This window comes from Quercus suber, unplaced genomic scaffold (genome assembly GCF_002906115.3).
Source record: "Quercus suber isolate HL8 unplaced genomic scaffold, Cork oak 2.0 scaffold_817, whole genome shotgun sequence".
Taxonomy (NCBI): domain Eukaryota; kingdom Viridiplantae; phylum Streptophyta; class Magnoliopsida; order Fagales; family Fagaceae; genus Quercus; species Quercus suber.
Genome location: NW_027070247.1, coordinates 261,192 through 282,010, shown reverse-complemented (window position 1 = coordinate 282,010; position 20,819 = coordinate 261,192). Strand labels below are relative to the sequence as shown.

General features: G+C 37.4%; 1 protein-coding gene across 1 annotated transcript; it reads right to left on the bottom strand.

The window, feature by feature from the left end:
- Positions 1-15,632: 15,632 nt before the first annotated feature.
- LOC136064976 (uncharacterized) lies at positions 15,633-16,448 on the bottom strand. Its single transcript, XM_065767521.1, has one exon. It carries the CDS (start codon positions 16,446-16,448, stop codon positions 15,633-15,635), a length of 816 nt encoding a protein of 271 aa, XP_065623593.1.
- Between the last annotated feature and the right edge of the window lie 4,371 nt (positions 16,449-20,819).

Below are 20,819 nucleotides of genomic sequence, written 5' to 3'. Positions count from 1 at the left end.
TTCAAAAGGCTAAATTATATATATATATATATATATATATGTTTTTTTTGGTAAATAGTTTGTTTGTTGTGTAAAATGGTTTTGCAACTTTTGCTTGGCTAAATTATAATAACTAGTTAGTAATTCGTGTGTGTACATATATACACGAGTTACTAACTAATTATTAAAATATTTTCTAAGTTTATATTCTACTTGATCTTTTTTTATTACTCCTTGTGTCTCTCCCACCGACATAATATTTATGCATATAATAAAATTATCTAAACCCCCAAAATGATATGCTCAAATAAACTATCTCTTATATATATGCTCCCTCCGTCCCACTTTTTTTGTCCTCTATTCTATTTTAAGATGTTCCAAAATATTGTCCTGTTTTTAAAAATAAAAGTCATTAATTTATTAATATTTTTATTATACCTCTATTAATTTACTAATTCAATTTTTTGATAATTTTTTTTAAGAGTAGTTTTGAAAACTTATATATTTTTAAAAGGTAGACAAGACAATAAATGATGTTCTCTTAAAAAGTTTGACTTTTCAAACAGGACAGAAAAAGTGGGACGGAGAGAGTATATATATATACCGAAATAGAAAGTTTATATATACAAATCTTGTACCAAAAGTATGAATAGACTGAAGTGGTTACTTAAATGGAATTGACCCTTTGAAATGTTTTTATGATTGGATTATATAATTATACTTAAGACCACTGCTGATACTTGATGAAAGGTAAAATTCTTGTACACTAATCACAAATTAATATATACATTTTTTAGAATCATCATAAATTAATATTTAAATATATCGTGAAATGAGTAATTTTAGTACCACATAAAAAAAATCATAATTACAATCACTTGTGATTGGTTGTCCGTTAATCGCACATTGAAAAATGAGTGTGAGTTAAAAATGTTTAAAGTATGTGTTATATATTCAAAAGTTAGGCCTTTCTGAATACACACCTCTATAAGTTTTTTTAAAAACTTCTTCTCTTTTTCTGTATGTGTGAAAAATATTTAGCATTTTTAAAAAAAAAAATACATGTAAACAATTGTAATAAAAATTGAGTTTTTTATTTGATCTTAAGAATTTTGTTGTGAAATTTGTCGTGGATTTAGGTGAATTGTACGTATTGCACCGAAATATCTTGTGGATGAAAATATTAAGAGAAGTGATATGTTTACAACATTTTTATAACAAATTATAGGTAGTTAATTGTTATTAATTTAAACTTGAAATTACTAATGAGAATATTTTTTTGACCTAACAATAACAATCAATAACAACCTGCCACTTAAAATTTGTCAAAAAAAATTTGTGAATATATCATTTTTCAAATATTAATCGCCCATAGATCGCACCGAGCTCCGCGTAGTATTAGCATGTAGGCGATGATACGCTGACGCCATCCAAATCTTCCTGAGCCGAAATGGAGCCGAGCCTGATAAGCCGAGCCTTCATCAGAATCAATACACGATCTTCTACCTTTTTTTACTTTAAAAAAAATAATAATAATAAGTAATTTGAAGAAGGAAAATACATGAGCCTTGAGAGTGTTTGTACCTGAAGACTCGGGACAATGTTGAAATTTACAAAGTCGTCGACAAATTTTGTGGAACAATACTCACGAAAGAATTTAATATAAATTAAATTAAGAAAGAATTAAGTAAATTGAAAATTTTATAAATAAAAGTTTAACGATCACTTTAGTGTGTGTTTGCTTAATCTTCTATACTGCTACCACTATTTAAAGGGTTTCTTTTATTTGGATTAGATTTTTTTTTTGTTCTAATTTAATATAGAGATGAAAAAAAATATTTTTTTATATTCTAATAATAGACCTCTATATCACAAAATACCTAAGGCTGTGATAAAAAAAATATTTTATCCACAGACGCATAACACTCATTATACCTCTAGATATTTTTTTCATCACACCCTTAGACATTTTGTGATTGAAAAATGTAGTAATCTCAAATTATAATGAATTCAAATTATTAACATTTACTAAAAAAAATAGAAAAGCATCTGAGCATATGTGTGAGCACGTACTCAGAGGTTAGTATTTGTTTAAGTATTAGCTAATTTGCCAATACATTCTCAAAAAAAAATAAAAAATAAAAGATTTTGTAAAGAATTTTGTAATTCACTTTAGTGTCACGAACAAAGAAGTTCAAAGTTTAAATCATTTTTCTCTAACTATTGAATTATTATTAAAAAAATGCTAATTTATTTTTTGAGTTGTTTTATGGACACAATACATTTTTATAATAAATTGGGGTATCAACTCACCATATATAATAATAAATGGAAAAAAAATATATATATATATATATATTTATATATGTACGGGGTATAAGCTCGAGCCCATCGAATTTTTGACCCCGGCCCCATGGCACACGCACAATCTCATAATATGGACCTTTGACCTTGATTCGTACACACATTCGGGCCTAATTAGGGCCCACATACCAGAATAGGCCTCCTTACAAGCGTGTCGAAGATGAGCACATGCCGACCAAGTTACACCTAAATTAGGAATTAAACATGCCGAGAACGCACGGCGTTCTCGGTTGCCCAGTATTGCCTTCAGGAACATCATTGCCGAATAGTCTTTTGAAGGTGGAAGTAGAAACTTTAGGGAGTATAAAGAAAAGTTGAACGTGCCTTGTCAGGGGAGTAGAAACTTTAGAGAGAGAAAAAGAGAATGTGAATGTATGCTTGTTCTAAGGTATTATTTTCCTAAGCAAGCTTTTTCTTTGTGTTCTTAATCCATATTTTTAGCTTATCATTCTTGTTAAAATCTCTCACTGTGGATTCATTATTGCCCATCCAATACAATTAGTTGTGACGTCTTAAAATTGTTTTTGACTCCCATAATAAATATTGTTAAACACATATTGTGTATCTACTTAAGCTTATAAATTTATAAGTCGATTTATTTAGTCTAACTTATTTGTTAAAGCCATTTTTCGTCCTTACATTTAAGCAACTAAGCTATCAAAGTATAATTCTTGCCAAACACATTAGCATATATTTTTTTCAAAGATTTTTTTTTGGTTGTATTTTTACCCAATTTATATATTTTAAACTATCAAAGAGAACATTCAAACTTTTGCAATAGCTTTTCTATGTGTGTGTGTATATATATATATAGCCATAAATATGATACTTCTCAGAAGGAACAATCTATGGTTTTTTTTTTCAAGATTAAAAAAAAAAAAACCAGCATGTAGTGGTAGAACTAGAAACCTTTTTTTTAGCCAAGTTAGATATAAAAAAAATTCTCAAGTAAAAAGATTAAAAAAAATAAATAAAAACTAGACTCAAAATAAATAATTTATTTCATGGATTAAATTTAGCTCAAAAAAGTTGTGTCCTATGTTCTTTCAGAATACTAAAATTATTTACAATTGATTTGGACCAAAAGTTTCTAGTAACATCTATGTATTTAGGTTTATAGCTTTGAGATTTTCTAGGCAATCAACATCTAGAGTTTTAGGATTTGGGATAGAGGATTGAACATCAGCTTCTAAAATTTGAACACCTTTCTAAAATATGCATCAATTATGGATGGCTTCTTCATAGATTACTTACACTTTGAAGTCTAAATATTGAATTATATAAATGAGTTATATAGCCAATTTTTTATTTTTATTTTTTAAGTGTGAAGTGCATATTATGTTTACGTGCACAAAGACAAAATCAAACAATTCAAGTATAAATTTTTCCTTATTTCAATACCTTAATAAAATAATGATCCAATTTGCTATTATCAAATATAAAAATAATATGTAAGTATACAAAAATAACTCAATTACTCAAGTCACTATTATCAAATTTAAATGTACAAAAAGAAACAAGTAAATATCAAGCAACTATCAAATATAACTAAAGAATATATGATAAACATTAAAATTTTATTGACTAATATTTATTCTATACCTAGCTTTCAAAAAGACAATAATATTGTGTGTGTGTGATTTGATTCGGACGCGAAGCAAGATCCAATCACTAGTCATTGATCGAGTGGAAATTAAAGACTTCAAAATGGACCTATGACAATTGTGAAATGTTGAGTCAAGTTGCGGAGATCCAAGGCATGATGAGTTCAACGATGATACAACAACTCATTGATTGAGTGCGAGTCTGCGATGGTAGCATGAAGGCTAAAGCATGGTGAGTCTAGTAATGCTATTGTGGGGCCAGAAAATCGGGTTGCCTCGGCCCACTTCAACCTAGGCCCAAATGGCTCATGCCGAGGACGCATGATGGGTCCGAGGATGACCCTATCCTCGGTCGTCCGAGACCTCAATACGAAGAAGGGGCAAGCCCTGGGCGAACTGTCACCTCGGCATTGAATACGCTCACCTAACCCTTCTGGCCGCATTAATGAGAATGTAACCCCTTGACAGGGCAACATTGATCAGGCTGAACCACTCGAGCACGGATATGACTTTTGATGGGATAGACGGTCAGGGGGAAGGCTAATAGATGATCAACAGGAGGAGGAAGAGAGGGATATATAAGAAATGTGAGCAAAATGTAAAGGGGGAGGTTTTTTGGGGAGAGGGGGAAGGGAAAGCCTCCTCGGCCATGGTCCGAGGAGCATCCCCCAGTTGTAAATTGTTCTAAGTATTTTTCAAAGAAAGAAAGGAGTTCATGTTTCGTGAACGCCGGCCAGCGCCTAAACCTTCGATCCACTCTCTACAAATTCATTGTTCTGGGTTCGTTGGGCCTTTGACCCATATCTTTTGGGCTTGGGCAACAAAAACAGACCCTGCAATTAGCGCCGTCTGTGGGAAGGATTAGTGCGCCGGCCGGCGCAACAGGCGATTGTTCTAAATAATCATTCTACGGAAGATCGATGATGATGCCAAAAAAAAAAAAAAAAAAAAATAGAGAGAAGGAAAAGGGAAGGAAAAACGAAGAGAAGCAAAGTGTAATGGGGGGGGGGGGGGAGGAAGAAAAGGGGAAGGAAAAACCTCCTCAGTCGTGGGCCGAGGAGCATTCCCCGGTTGTAAATCAGTCTTAGTATCTTTCAATAAAAGAAAAAGAGTTCATGCTTCCTGCACGCCAGCGAGCGCCTAAACCTTCAACCCACTCTCTACAAATTCATTGTTTAGGGTTCGTTGGCCCTTTAACCCATATCCTTTGGGCGGGGGCAACAAAAACTGACCCTACAATACCCATAATCTAGCCATGATCTTTTTCTTTTTTTTTTTTTTTTTTTTTTTTTTTTTTTTTTTTTTTTTTTTTTTTTTTTTTTTTTTGAGAACTAATATAGCCATAATCAGAAGATTCAGAACAAGGATGCCATATTTTAATTAATGGTCCCAATTATATACAAATTAAGCATTAATTTAAAGAACCCTAAAAATCTTATTAAATAAAAAAAAAAAAACCAAGAAACCTGATTTCAAACCTCTTTTTTCACAAGGAAAATTATGGAAAAATATGGTCTAATTGGAGTTATCAATTCCAAATCCCCAAAGTTTTGTATTTCAATAATATTGTTTGATCTCTTTTTACAAGAAAGGTTAAGAGAAAACTATCAATCAAATCTCCCAATTACACATTTCAACTAACATTTTCAACTCTATCCACCAAAAAAAAAAAAAAAAAAAGAAAAAAATCATCAAATTCATTCCAAACCATAATCTTATAAATCTATTCAATTTGGATAAATCAAGTTAAATTAGAGGGAAGTAAGTAGATAACATCAAATGAAGATATATTAGGTTCAAAAGCTTTAATTTGATAAAAATGAAAGAGAAAGAGCTATGGTTAGTAGCATTGACGGGCTTAAATGGTAACGTGGTAAGGTGTGTGAAGCTTCATTTTGGAATGTCCCATCAATGCTATCACAATTTACTGAAGAAGTACTAAAGGTTAATGAGGGAGTTTCACACACACACATATATATATATATATATACACTTAGATTAGGATATAGTAAAATTTTTTTCTTGTATTAAAAAAGAAAAGAAAAGAAGAAGTTAATTTGGGCTACTGTCTTACAAACTATTTCTTTATTCAATATCTAAACTATCTATTATTCTTTGCGAATTTATTTTGTTACTTTTTGACTTCATGAATATTTTATATATATATATATATATTTCCAATTTATTTTTGGACATGTAATTGAGATTAGTAACGATTTATATCTCTATTCATGGTAAAATATTTTAGAACCTGCAAGTAGGTATACAGCTTTGCATTGGGCCATTTTTGAAAAAAAGGCAGTCCAACCCACCTAAGGAACAAAATGAATTTGTCTTCGCAGTCCATTCTTCTTCATGGATTTAATGGGCCGCACAAGCAAATAGTGTTAAGGAATGTCAACAGTCCACCCATTACATTTTGTCAAACACATTCATTACAAAATTTCTAATCACATAGCCGCACGACACTTCTAATATCGATTACAGTCACAAACAAACAGAAACAATGCAACCAAATTGTTTAGTAAAACATTTCCAAGGAAATAATTCAATGGGTTGGTACATTGAATTGTAATGACCCTAAGCAAATGGCAGAGTCAAGATTTCGACATAGGGGGCAAGATCAAAAGGTGAAACTGAAAGTAAAATGAATATGAAAAATATTTGTAGGATCTGGATTTGTGGCCCAAGCCCAAGAACAATGAATTTGTAGAGCGTGGGTGATAGAGCTAGATTAACTATGGAGCTAACGGCGATTGATTATGGCATGCAAGTATAAACCAACATAAAAGTATACGTAAAGACTAAGTGAGTTCAAGTCCGAAGAAACTTCTGATAAATTGAATACAGGTTACAGTTCTTAGAATTACAAATCGACCTCCTCTCTTCTAGGGATCCTTCTTCTTTATATAACATCCTCCCCTCTCATCTCCATCGTCCACTTGTTCTTCATCTAAGTTCCTACTTGAGTGCATGTCATGTCATGTATCTTCTCCAGCTTTTTATGAGTGGTGGTAGATGAGGTTACCCTCTTCTCCACATAAATGCGACCAGAAAAATTGTTGCAGTGCATTTAATACGGTGGTAGCAGCTTTTCCTTTACATATTTCCTCATTCTTATCGTCTCCAGATATACTTAGAGCTTATCTTGATCAGTAGGAGTGCTCGGAAGATCATTCAGACTTTCTACACGTTCGATTGATCAATATTATTCGCGTCCGAGGAATAGAATCTCTTCGGAAGGATGGCGACCTCTTCGGATTGTACCAATCTTTCTTTTCTGGGTATCCTTCTTCCAGATGGGCCTTGCCCTTACCACCTCCTTCTCTTCGGATGCACAGTAACCCTCAAATGGGGCCCTAGGCCCACTATGTTAGATTGGGCCCTTCCCCCCACAATAGCCCCTCGAAATTTTAATTTTTTCCTCGTATCCGAGGAGAAAAAGTAAGATTTTGACCTGCCACGCAATGAGAAGAATGAAAAGTTTGAAAAGAATACATAAATATTCAAGCTTGCATGTGCGCAGGCATAGATGCAAGCGCTTCATCATTGCCGCTGTCATTTCCGTATTCCCAAAGCGCTGTATTAATTACTCCAGGCAGCGTTTTGTCTTTTGCATCCAACGGTGGGTCATTGATCCAACGGACAGGACTGTTCTTCGGGATTTGGACGGGATGAATTACATCCTTTCACCTGTCCCCGTATATAAGCCCTCAGAGGAGGTTATTCTTTCTTTACTTTGCGCATCCTCAGAATACCCAGCGAACTCCTGCATTCAAAATCCTTCAAGCTTCTTTGAGTATCTGTCTTATTTCTTCCCAAAATCTACTAAAAGTCCACTTCGAGCTCAGAGATCATTCTCCAATTCCGTCTTGTGTAAGTTTTGGCATCCTTAATCCATTATTTTCTTCTCGGTTGGGATTTTCAACCTTCGAAACCCCTATTTCCTGGTTACTGCTTCAATTATTCCTTAAAAATGGGTAGATTCCAATACCTCGTCGATAGTCCTGCGTTGATAGAGGAATTTAAGCAGACTTATGGTATACCGCAGGGGGTAAATCTGAGGTATTGCCCTCCAAAGTAGATGTTAACGGACCGAAGAGAGGGGGGGGGGTCATAATCCCAATGATAGCCTTCATCGAAGGGGGAATGACCCTCCCAATGGGTTCTATCACCCTGAACTACCTTCGCAACCATAGACTTTTTCCTGAGCAATGCGCGCCCAATACCTTTAGGATCCTAGGAGCCATCGATGCCTTGAACCTACAATTAGGATTAGGGTTGACCTGGCGTGACCTGGTACATATGTACGAGTGTCATAGCCAAAAAGGGGCAGGATATTACCTTAAATCCCGATCCGACACTGTTAGACTTCTCTCCTGCTTTCCCAAGTCAAATAAAGGGATGAAAGACGACTATTTAATTGTCTCGGGCGCATGGCATGACGGTCTACACTGTCCGACCCAGCCAGGAGAGCCAAGTGTGACTTCCTAGACTTAGGATCTCTAACAGTAGGCTTAGGATCTTCACTCTTCATAATTTGTTTTTTCTTTATGTCGTCATCTTTCAGTTTTCTGACTAAGTTTGTTTTTTTATTATCTTTTTTACAGATAAAGAGCATACTTCTCCTCGGCTTAGCCTCACCAACACCGCCGCACTTAATTATTTATTACGCTCGGAGATATTTGTGAGTGAAGACGGACAGCTCCGGTCCGTTCCCCTCATACTCGGCTACACACCAAAAGCAACCGATATTCAGTTGGTCGGCAACGCCATTACATAAGGTGATCACTGGCTTTGGCGAATAGACGTTGCTCGGCGTGGTTTCTTAGCGCCATACGACCTTGAACCCGTTCCACACCCAAATCCACAGGGTGTCCCGTTGCTGATCCAACCAGTTCAACAAATCCCCATCAAACCGGCGGTCACAGGCGAGAAGGTCGGCTCTTCATCCTCTTCATTAGAGGAACAAATAGACAAGTTCAAATTTGAAAGAGAAGCTTCAGGGGGGGTTCAGGTGATACCGTTCTCAGATTCCGAGGAGGAGATTGACAGGCAGTCCAGTGTCCATCCCCCAATTCTGGTAACCACTCTTCTAGAGGACTCTTCTGAAGAAGAAGAAGAAATGTCGGACTTAAAAGCTTTGCTGAAGACTAAAGGCAAGAAGGTTGAGCCCAAAGGGACTGAGACTTCCCGACCCGTGGTGAATCTGCCTCCACCACCACCTCAGGTTCCTGATCTCGGCTTTAAGCCAATACTGGACCTAAAGAAAAAGAGACCTCTCGAACCTGAGGAGAGGGAGGTGGTGGTGCCACCAAAAACCACAAAGCAACAGAAGGTGGTGAGGGACCACAAGAGCAAGAGGGCCTCATCCGTAGAGAGTCGGGAGGAGTCTCCTGCGGCTGACGTGCGCCGAGGGCAACGCACGTGGTCTCCCGGATTGGAGCTGGATGGCGCTCCTTTTTCTTGGGAGACCTCCATCAGAAACTACGATGGAGGAAGAGCAGGGCTGGTAGCTGAGGCCTTGGAGCAACCATTGCTCCTCCCCCGAGACATGGAGTCATACAGGTGCTTTAGCCAGTATGAACTCTTCATGTCCCTGAAGAGGGACCAGGCCATGGTAAGTGAGCTTATCCAGCTCTTCAGTTGGCATGTTAATTTTCTGCTTGTTTTATGCTAACATTTTTATTTCACTGTGCAAATTACCCAGCAAGTCTTCATAACCGAAGAGTGGAACAGAAAGGCTTATGTTGAAGCCCAAGCAGAGGCTTACTCTGGGTCCGAGGTAGAAAAAACTTTGGGCAGCTTAAAAGAGGAGTTCACTCAAATCTCCGAGCAACTCAAAGAGGTAACCCAGGAAAGGAATAGCCTCAATGCTGGCCTCCAAAATGCTGAGAGCCAGGCCAAAGCCCAACACAAGCTGTTAAATGAGACTCAGACTAATTTGGCCTCTGAGAAAGTGCTTGTGAAGGAACTTCACGCCGAACTCCAAAAGGCCAGGGAGACTGCCAAGCTGGCTCAGAGGAACGTTCAGCTGGCCAAGGAGGCGACCGAGGCCAAAAAGAAAGCAGCATACCAGCTAGGAGTGGACGTGACCGAGAAAGGTTTAACGGAGCAGTTCGCCTCGGTTAGCCGAGATTACTGCGACATAACCTAGGGTAAAGCACTGGATGCTGCCGGGGTGCCTGCTGACTCGGAATTAAGGCTGCCTGGGAGCATATACTACGATCCTGACATCTGAGAGCTCCCAGAGTCTGATCCTCCTCCTCCAACACAACTCCCAGAGGCTTCGGAGCAATCCTTGGTCAGCCAAGTTCCTCCAACCACACTTGAGGTCTCCAAGGAGTCTGGTTAGCCAGGCGATCTGAGCAAACCAGCTGAGCCATCCAAGGACAAGGGCGAGAACTTGGAAAAAGAGAAGACTTCTTCAGAGCCCAAGGACCAGGCCTCAAAAGCTGTTGTTACTCAGACGACCTAGGCTGCCGACCCTGTGGTCCCTCAAGCAAAGACTTAGATACTTAGGGTTTTTCTTTTGTACCATTATTTTTCTTATCTGTTCTTGTTTGTTTGTTTGTTTTTTTTTTTTTTTTTTTTAATTTTTTATTTTATATGTAAGGGATTGTAAACTATCCTCTTTTGGTCAATGAAACGGTTTCTTTTTTACTTTTGGTGTATATCATATGACTTACTCTTACTACAAATAACTGTACTTTGTAATTATGGTAATGTAGGTAAACATAATCACCCTATCATGCTGGTAATATACATAACTAAAATTGGTTCTGGAAAGAACAGTCTGCATAAGAACTACTACTAAGTAATGAATGCAACAAGTGTTATAAAAGGTTCACAGATCTTTTCGCACATACACAAAGAAGGTTAGCATAGGTTAGAGTCGATTTTAAATACATTTGAGAATGTCAGGCAAGACGCATTCCAGAGTTAAACTTCACTAGTAATAACAACACAGAAGTGTTAACTAACTCCAAATCATCTGGTCCGAGGACTATAGGCATGATTGGACTTAAGCTTAAACGCTGAGAGAACCGTTAAGGAGTGTTAACTAACCTAAATCATCTGGTCTAAGGACTACAGGCATGATTGGATTTAAGTTTAAACACTTAAAGAACCGTTAAGGAGTGTTAACTAACCCAAATCATCTGGTTCGAGGACTACAGGCATGATTAGATTTAAGTTTAAACACTTAGAGAACCGTTAAGGAGTGTTAACTTACTCAAATCATCTGGTCCGAGGACTACAGGCATGATTGGATTTAAGTTTAAACATTTAGAGAACCGTTAAGGACGACAAATTATCATAGTGACTAAAGAAATGATTCGATTAATAATAGTACCTTTTGAGGTTATTTACATTCCAAGGGCCCGGTATTACATGACTATCTAAGTCCTCCAGAAAATATGCTCCAATGCCAGCCCCTAAAGTGATACGATATGGCCTTTCCCAATTTGGTCCTAGCTTCCCCTAGGTTGGATTTTTCGCAGTGCCCACAACTTTCCTGAGTACCAAATCACTAGGTTCTAGGGGCCTTAACTTTACGTTGGCATCATAGCCTTGCCTGAGCTTTTGCTGGTAATGTGCCAATTAAACTATTGCATTTTCTCTCCTTTCTTCGATCAAATTCAAACTCCTTTATAAAAGTTCATCATTGCTGGTCGGACTAAACGAACTGGTTTTCATAGTTGGAAACCCAGTTTCCAGAGGAATGATAGCTTCAGCCCCATAAGTCATCAAAAAAGGGGTTTCTCCAATAGATCTACGAGGCGTAGTTCTGTAAGCCCGAAGTACGTGTGGCAACCCTTCCACCCACTTGCCCTTCGCATCGTCTAATCTCTTCTTCAATCCATTAACTATGACTTTGTTAACTGCTTCTGCTTGTCCATTTCCTTGGGGATAGGCAGGGGTAGAGTATCTATTCGTGATTCCCAGTTCGCTACAATAACTTCGAAATGCCTTACTGTCGAACTGTAGGCCGTTATCCAAGATAAGAGTATGAGGAACTCCGAAACGAGTAATAATATTCTTCCATATAAATCTTTGCACATCTACGTCTCAGATATTGGCCAGAGGTTCAATTTCAACCCATTTGGTAAAATAGTCTGTGCCGACCAGAAGGTACTTCCTGTTTCCTACGGCTTTTGGAAATGGACCCACTGTATCCAAGCCCCACTGAGCAAACGGCCATGGACTAGATAGTAGGTTGAGGACTCCACCTGGTTGGTGTATGTTCGACCCAAATTGTTGACATTGATTGCACTTCTTAACATAGTCATGGGCTTCTTTTTGCATGTTCGGCCACCAATAACCTTGAGTAATGGCTCGGTGAGCTAAAGACCTACCTCCAGTGTGACTCCCACAAATTCCTTCATGCAACTCCTCTAATAGCAACTCAGTCACTTCAGGATGAATACATAACAGGTACGGTCCTGAATAGGATCATTTGTATAATTTTCGGTCTTCGGACAACCAAAATCTGGTCGCCTTCCTCCAAATTTTGTTAGCTTCCCCCTTTTCTTCAGGCAGAGTATCTTCTTTCAAGAATTTGACTATGGGGTCCATCTAGCAGAGGCTGGTTCTGATTTGGTGAACTTGGGCTGCATCTCTTTTTACCTCGGTTGGCCCATGCAAGTCCTCGACGAGGATAATTCTTGGCAAATTTTGCGTCGAAGAGGTAGCGAGTGTGGCTAGAGAATCAGCATGTGCGTTACCACTTCTAGGAACATGTAGCAAGCTGAAAAATTCGAATTCCGACTGTAGACGTTTAACTCGACTCAAGTATCCCTGCATTCTTTCATCCTTCGCTTCAAACTCCCCTTGTACTTGGCCCACAACTAATCTTGAGTCCGAGAACAACTCCATTACCTTTCCTCCCAATCTTTGGACCATAGACATTCCCATCAATAGGGCTTCGTACTCTGCCTCGTTATTTGTTGTAACGAAATCCAGCCTTAACGATTTTTCAATGATGATTCTCTCTGGAGATATCAATACTAGCCCTACTCCAGAACCTTTCTGGTTCGCAGCGTCGTCCACATACACTTCCCAGCGGGCAGGACCTTGTTGAGAAATTATGCCAACCGATTTTCCATCCATGTCCTTCTCTGCCGTTATTTCTTCTAAACTAGGTTCCGTGAACTCGGCCACCAAATCCGCAAGGATCTGCCCCTTGACTGAAGTGTGAGGCATGTACTTGATATCGAAAGCCCCCAAGATAGTGCCCCACTTGGCTATTCTCCCTGTGTAGTCGGCACTTTGAAGTATGAATTTAAGCGGGAGTTGTGTGAGCATGACGACCATATGTACTTGGAAGTAATGGGGCAATTTTCGTGTTCCGAGTACTATTGCCAAAATAGCTTTCTCCAATGGCAAGTATCTGATCTCGGCCTCATGCAGAAATTTACTCACATAGTAAACCGGTCTTTGTACACCTTGATCCACTCGTATTAACACTAAACTTATAGCATAGGGAACCACTGCAATATACAAAAACAGGACCTCATCTGGTTCAGGGCTAGACATAATCGATGGCCGAGCCAAGTAGTCTTTAAGTTATTGAAAAGCTGAGGCACATTCTTCAGTCCATTCAAATTCTTTCCACTTGTTAATCAGTGAGAAGAAAGGTTTACACCTATCCGCGGACCTAGAGATGAATCGGTTCAGAGCAGTTGTCATTCTTGTTAACCTCTGAACCTCTTTCAGATTTCGAGGAGGCTGTAAATTTTGAATAGCCTTTATCTGATCGGGGTTAACCTCAATTCCCCTGTGTGTCACTATGTAACTCAAAAATTTGCCTAACCCTATACCAAATGAGCATTTGGAAGCGTTCAAGCGCAACTTATGTCTTCTCAGGATTTCAAAAGTGTTGTCAAGATCCTTCACATGCTTGGAAATGACTTTGCTTTTTACCACCATATCATCTATATAGACCTCAATGCTTTTGCCTAACTGTGATTCAAACATCTTTGTCATTATTCGCTGATAAGTAAAACCTACATTTTTTAGACCGAATGGCATTACTTTATAGTGGTAATTACCAGTAGGGGTAACAAAAGCGGTTTTCTTGTAGTAATCTGGGGCTAACGGTATTTGATGGTAACCTTGGAAAGTATCCAAGAAACTCATCCGAGGATGGCCGACAGTAGCATCTACTAGCTGATCAATCTTCGGCATGGGGAAGGGATCTTTAGGACAAGCCTTGTTTAAGTCTGTGAAGTCTACACAAACTCGCCACTTTCCGCTCTTCTTCTTCACTACCATAGTATTTGCCAACCACTCGGGATAAAAAACTTCTTTAATAGCTCCAGCCTGTTTGAGCTTCGTTACTTCTTTTTTGACTACATCTGCATGCTCTTTAGATGGCCGTCGAAGAGGCTGCTTCTTAGGGACAATAAATGGGTTGACCCTCAAATGGTGGCAAATGAACTCTGGATCTACTCCTGGGGCTTCATAAGCACTCTAGGGGAATACGTCAATATTTCTTTTAAGGAAATCAATTAGCTCTTCTTTTTCTGGTTGAGGCATCTGAGATCCGACTTGAAAGTACCTTTTAGGACTGTCCCCAATTAAAACTTTTACTAAATCCTCACATCTAACGCCTTCATCAAGATCCTCGATGGGTGACACCCGACTTTTTAACTGCTATATGTCTCCCTCAGCCCTGACCGAGGACTCAGTTTTAGGCTTGTGTTAGATGACAGCCACCAAGCATTGTCTGGTCGAGGATTGATCTCCACAGATTTCACAAACCCGCCCTTCGGATGGATATTTAACTTTTTGATGTAGAGTGGAGGAAACAGCCCCTAGCGTATGCAACCAAGGTCTGGCTACAATTGTCGAATAAGGGGAATAAACATCTACGACAATGAAGTCTACTTTCACTACTTCTGAGCCAATCTGTACAGGCAGCCGTATCTGGCCTTTCGGGGTGACAATTCTTCCTTCGAAGCTAATCAAGGGAGAACAGTATGGTGTTAAGTCATCAAGCTTGAGGTTCAGCCCCTTGTAGAGGTCAGGGTACATTATCTCCACCGTACTACCCTGGTCTACCATTACCCTTTTCACATCATATCCTCCGATTCTAAAGGTGACCACTAAAGCATCGTCATAAGATTGAATGGTTTCAACTTTATCTTCGTCCGAAAAGCCTAAAACTGGCTAGACAACTGGTTTAGCGCTCTTCGGATCTCGACCAATGTCCCCTGCCGGTAGCCGAGCCACTGACATGACCTTGGATGGCCAGGACCCTGTTCTTCCTGGCGCTGCGAAAATGACGTTAATAGTTCCTAATGGAGGTTTCACAGAATCACTCCTCTCGGGCTCAGAACTCATTTGACCTCCTCGACCACTGGAGTGATGCAAGAGATGCCTCAATCTGCCTTCGCGGACCAGTTAGTCCAATTGGTCCCATAAACTTCTGCAGTCTTCAGTGGTATGCCCATGGTCTTGGTGGTATTAACAATAGCGATTGTGATTGCACCTCTCAGGATTCCCTACCATCTTACTCGGCCACCTAAAGAATGGTTCGTTCTTGATTTTTTCCAAAACTTGGTGGACTGGCTCCTTGAACACTGTATTGACTGCTTAAGCATTTGTTGATCCTGACTGCCCTGCGAAATCTCTTCGTGGCTTGTTGTTGTTATAACGGTCCGACCTGAAATCCTTCCTCTCCTAGGGAATAATCTTGTCCTTACTTTTCCCTTGTTGCTGATTTTCTTCAACCCTTTTATATTTTTCAATACGGTCCATGAGCTGACGCATGTTAGTAATGGGTTTACCAGACAAGGACGTCCTTAAACCATGGTCAATAGGGAGGCCAAGCTTGAACATATCTAGGGCCATTGCATCAAAGTTACCCTCCATATCATTAAACATCTCCCAATACCTATCTGAGTACGCCTTCAAGGTCTCACCCTCACGCATGCTCAAGGATAGCAGAGAAGACAAGAGCCTGACCACTCTTCGGCAGGTGACAAAACACGAACCAAAAGCCTGAGTGAGCTCTTGGTAGGAATTGATGGAATCTGCTTTCAGGCTATCGAACCACCTCATTGCAACCGGTCCAAGACTAGAGGGGAAGACCTTACACATCAAAGCTTCATCTCTGGAATAGACAGCCATCCTTTGATTAAAGTGGCTCACATGCTCCACAGGGTCCGTTTTACCATTATAAATGGTAAAGGTTGGCTGGTTAAAACGTCGAGGAAGTCTTGCTCTTTCGATCCTGTGCGTGAAGGGTGACCTAGAGATTTGATTCAAAACCTTACTCATAGCATCATTTCCTACCCCTCCACGTGATGGGCTCCGAGGTTGCTTTTTGCGACGATGCTCCTCTTCGTATGAAAAAGATTCACTAATTGGTGTTCGAGACCTCGGCTCGTAAGTGACATCTTGCTCGTCGTCCCAATCCTCATTAGAATGCGAAAAAACACGTTTTCTTTTTGCTTGGCGCAACTCCCTCCTTAACCTTTCAATTTCTATTTGCATGCTATTCTTCTCTGCATGAGACACGTGACTTCCTCCATGAGGTTGACTCCGCTCAGGGTGCGTAGTATGCACACTACCTTCACGATCTTGCCTCTGCTCTAAATTGAGAAAAGGGTCTATGTGTTAGGACGCCCCAGACTCTGCTGGTTGTTGCCCTGGTTCGGCCATCATCAACTGCTGTTGCTTCCACTTATACTTAAGCTCTCCCCACAGACGGCGCCAATTGTAGGGTCTGGATTTGTGGCCCAAGCCCAAGAACAATAAATTTATAGAGCGTGGGTGATAGAGCTAGATTAACTATGGAGCTAACGGCGATTGATTATGGCATGTAAGTATAAATCAACATAAAAGTATACGTAAAGACTAAGTGAGTTCAAGTTCGAAGAGACTTCTGATAAATTGAATACATGTTACAGTTCTTAGGATTACAAATCGACCTCCTCTCTTCTAGGGATCCTTTTTCTTTATATAACATCCTCCTTTCTCATCTCCATCGTCCACTTGTTCTTCATCTAGGTTCCTACTTGAGTGCATGTCATGTCATGTATCTTCTCCAGCTTTTTGTGAGTGGTGGTAGATGAGGTTACCTTGTTCAGAGGTCTTCTCCACATAAATGCAGCCAGAAAAGTTGTTGCAGTGCATTTAATACGGTGGTAGTAGCTTTTCCTTTAGATATTTCCTCATTCTTATCGTCTCCAGATATACTCAGAGCTTATCTTGATCAGTAGGAGTGCTCGGAAGATCATTCGGACCTTCTACACGTTCAATTGATCAATACTATTCGCATCCGAGGAATAGAATCTCTTCGGAAGGATGGCGACCTCTTCGGATTGTACCCATCTTTCTTTTCCGGGTATCATTCTTCTAGATGGGCCTTGCCCTTACCACCTCCTTCTCTTCTAACGCACAGTAACCCTCAAATGGGGTCCTAGGCCCACTATGTTAGATTGGGCCCTTCCCCCCACAATATTAATTGATATTAATAGCAAACTAAATAAATAATTATATAGTAATATAATTTTCATTTATAAACTAAAATACATGTACAATTTAATTTATTTTTTTATACTTAGAATTCAATTTAAACTCAAATTATGGTAAGGCTTCTCCATATTCTCAATCAATTTATAAATATATATTTCATATATAAAAAAAGGTAATCAAATTCATAGTTAAATTTCAACCTTTCTTAATTTTTTTTTTGGTTTAAGAAAAACTTTTTTTAGTAGTTTGGGTTTATAGAAAAAACTATGAAACTATATAGAACTATAAAGAAGTTGTAAAGAAGTAAGAAGATGGAAGAAAAATTTAGGGGAGTCTACGAATTTGTGTTTAGTGGAATTTTTTTTCTNTGTAATAGTAAATAGGGGTACCCACTCGAGCTAAGAAGTTAGGTGTGTTTGAAGTAGTTTTATTTGTTTCTGGCTCATGAGTTTAATTAATGCAAATTATAATAAAGTACATGATTTTCATATATCAATTTTAACAATTTGGATTAAAAAAAAGGATAAAATTTAGTTACAAAATTAATTATAATCTAAGGTTACAACCTTACTTAATAAAATAAATATTATTACATATTTTGAAATTTTAACCATTGAATTATTTGCTCTTTACACTTTTAATACATATGTCAAATTTTGTGTCAATGCAAATTATAATAAAGTACATGATTTTCATATATCAATTTTAACAATTTGGATTAAAAAAAAGGATAAAATTTAGTTACAAAATTAATTATAATCTAAGGTTACAACCTTACTTAATAAAATAAATATTATTACATATTTTGAAATTTTAACCATTGAATTATTTGCTCTTTACACTTTTAATACATATGTCAAATTTTGTGTCAATGCAAATTATAATAAAGTACATGATTTTCATATATCAATTTTAACAATTTGGATTAAAAAAAAGGATAAAATTTAGTTACAAAATTAATTATAATCTAAGGTTACAACCTTACTTAATAAAATAAATATTATTACATATTTTGAAATTTTAACCATTGAATTATTTGCTCTTTACACTTTTAATACATATGTCAAATTTTGTGTCAATATGATATTATTTACTGTGTGATCTATAAGTTTATATTTTATGTATAATTTTAAACTACAAAAACTTGCAATTTAAACATTTTATCGATGACATAGTTATTGATCTTTAATTTTCTAGAAATCTTACAAACATAGAAGATATAAGAAGAAGATGTAACCAAATGATAGATTTGTCAAAATTTACTTCAAATAAAAAGATATTGAGTAAAGTTGTAATTTTAGACTACAATTAATTTGTAGCTAAACTTTGTCAAAAAAATATATTGAAAGATGTGACATCATGTACCATATGATTAACAAATCAAACCAGACCAAAATAGAAGTGTTAAAATGCAATTAATTTCAGCATGTTTAATATGCTTATGATTCCTTTTTATGACAAAAATAAATATGTTTGGTGTGATTTACAATGGTAAACCTATTAGCATTAAAACACTAAGCAAAATATCACTTCTCTAGAAACTCAAAGAATTAATAAACTCATGCGACTCTTATAGCTGCTCTAGCTTAGCTAGTTCTAGCTTTGATATTGCTAAACCTGATCCATACTATGTTTTCCTGTTTGTGTCAAATAATAGAACTTTATGGAATCTGATGTCGTAGAAGCCTGAAAAAGAGCACACACGATACTCTCTTGATGAAATAGAAACTAAACTGTTAGTTTCTAATAGTAAACCTCGAATCCACAAGAGATTCCTTGAATCTACAAGGTGATAGGTCTGGAATCTACCAGAGAACACAAAAGACACAAGTCTGAATTTTTATTGATAATAAATTATGAAAAACGTTTACAGACTTAGAGGCCTATTTAAGGGCTCCTTAAAACTTGACATACAAGAAAATATAATCTAAAATAACTCCTAATTGATACCTAACCATAACAGGAATCAAATTTGACCTAAAAAGCATTAAATGCACCTAAAAACAAGGAAATAAATCACCTAAACTAAAATAATGTTTTTTTACATAAAAATACCAAAAATAATAAATTACAATAATTAAATAGTAAATTGTGTCCTACATCAGACCCCTCCACTTGAAACAAACTCGTCCTCGAGTTCATCTTTGAAATCTGGAATCTCCCATGCCAAGAGAACAAATATGTTGAATACTTCATCTTCTTTGTCTTCTTGCCAAACTTGAAAGTCATTAATTGGGCAACTTGAACTTCTTCTCCCTTGATCTTCATGTAATTGACAATATTCACCAAATAAGAGTCAACGATCAAATCAAATCTTTCCACCCCAATAAAATCAATAAACTTTGTTTCAGGCTTCTGCGACATCAGTTGGTATTAGAGCCTTGACTTACCTGGTCTGATTGCTAACCGACGAGACGGTAACCACCAACACCAACGACGAACATAATTAGCGAGTATTACGTGACGTACAACACATCACAAATATCTATGCTAGGATGGCGCCGTTGAAGAATGGAAACAATAGGGATAACTGCAGCGGAGACATAACTCACGGGCAACCTATTGGTAAGCAAATTTCATATAGACCTTATAAGAGAATTGCAAGTTTTAATGGTTATTTTTAAAGAAGATTTTCTTGATTGGTTACTTGATCTAGAGGATTTATTTGACTATGAGAATTTTGTTATGAGAGAAAAGTTGGACTTGCTTTGTATAAACTTAGTAAGTATGCTTACGTTGGTGGAACAAGTACAATCTGATAGAATTCGACAAGGTAAAGATAAAATTCGATCGTGGCCAATGATGAAAAAGATGCTTGCTATCAAATTTTATCCTTTGGATTGTGAAGAAATCTGTCGTATACAATACAAGATTATTATTGGCAAGAAGTTCATGCTTGAATTATTTTGAAGAGTCAAATATTCCACCATTAAAGGAAGAATTATATGTTAAGAAAATATTGTTCTTGAAGAATATGGAGAAGTCAAAGAAGAAAATATAGATATTTCTGAGGAAATTAATGAAGGCCTTGTTATAGAAGAAGAACCTAAAATCAAGATTGTGGAGGAGATTAATGAGGACCCATTATAGAGAAAGATCTTGAGGTTGAGATAGTAGAGACCATTAAAGAAGAAATTATAGAGGAAGTTGTCAACGATCTCGATGAAATCAAGTTAGATGATTGCAACATTCAAACTCCTATTATTTTATTGGAAGACATCGAAACAAAGTTTATTGATTTTATTGGGGTGGAAAGATTTGATTTGATCATTGACTCTTATTTGGTGAATATTGTCAATTACATGAAGATCAAGGGAGAAGAAGTTCAAGTTGCCCAATTAATGACTTTCAAGTTTGGCAAGAAGACAAAGAAGATGAAGTATTCAA

Coding starts and splice junctions, on each gene's coding strand:
- LOC136064976 (XM_065767521.1), bottom strand. CDS start 16,448: ATGCAAATAGAAATTGAAAGGTTAAGGAGGGAGTTGCGCCAAGCAAAA.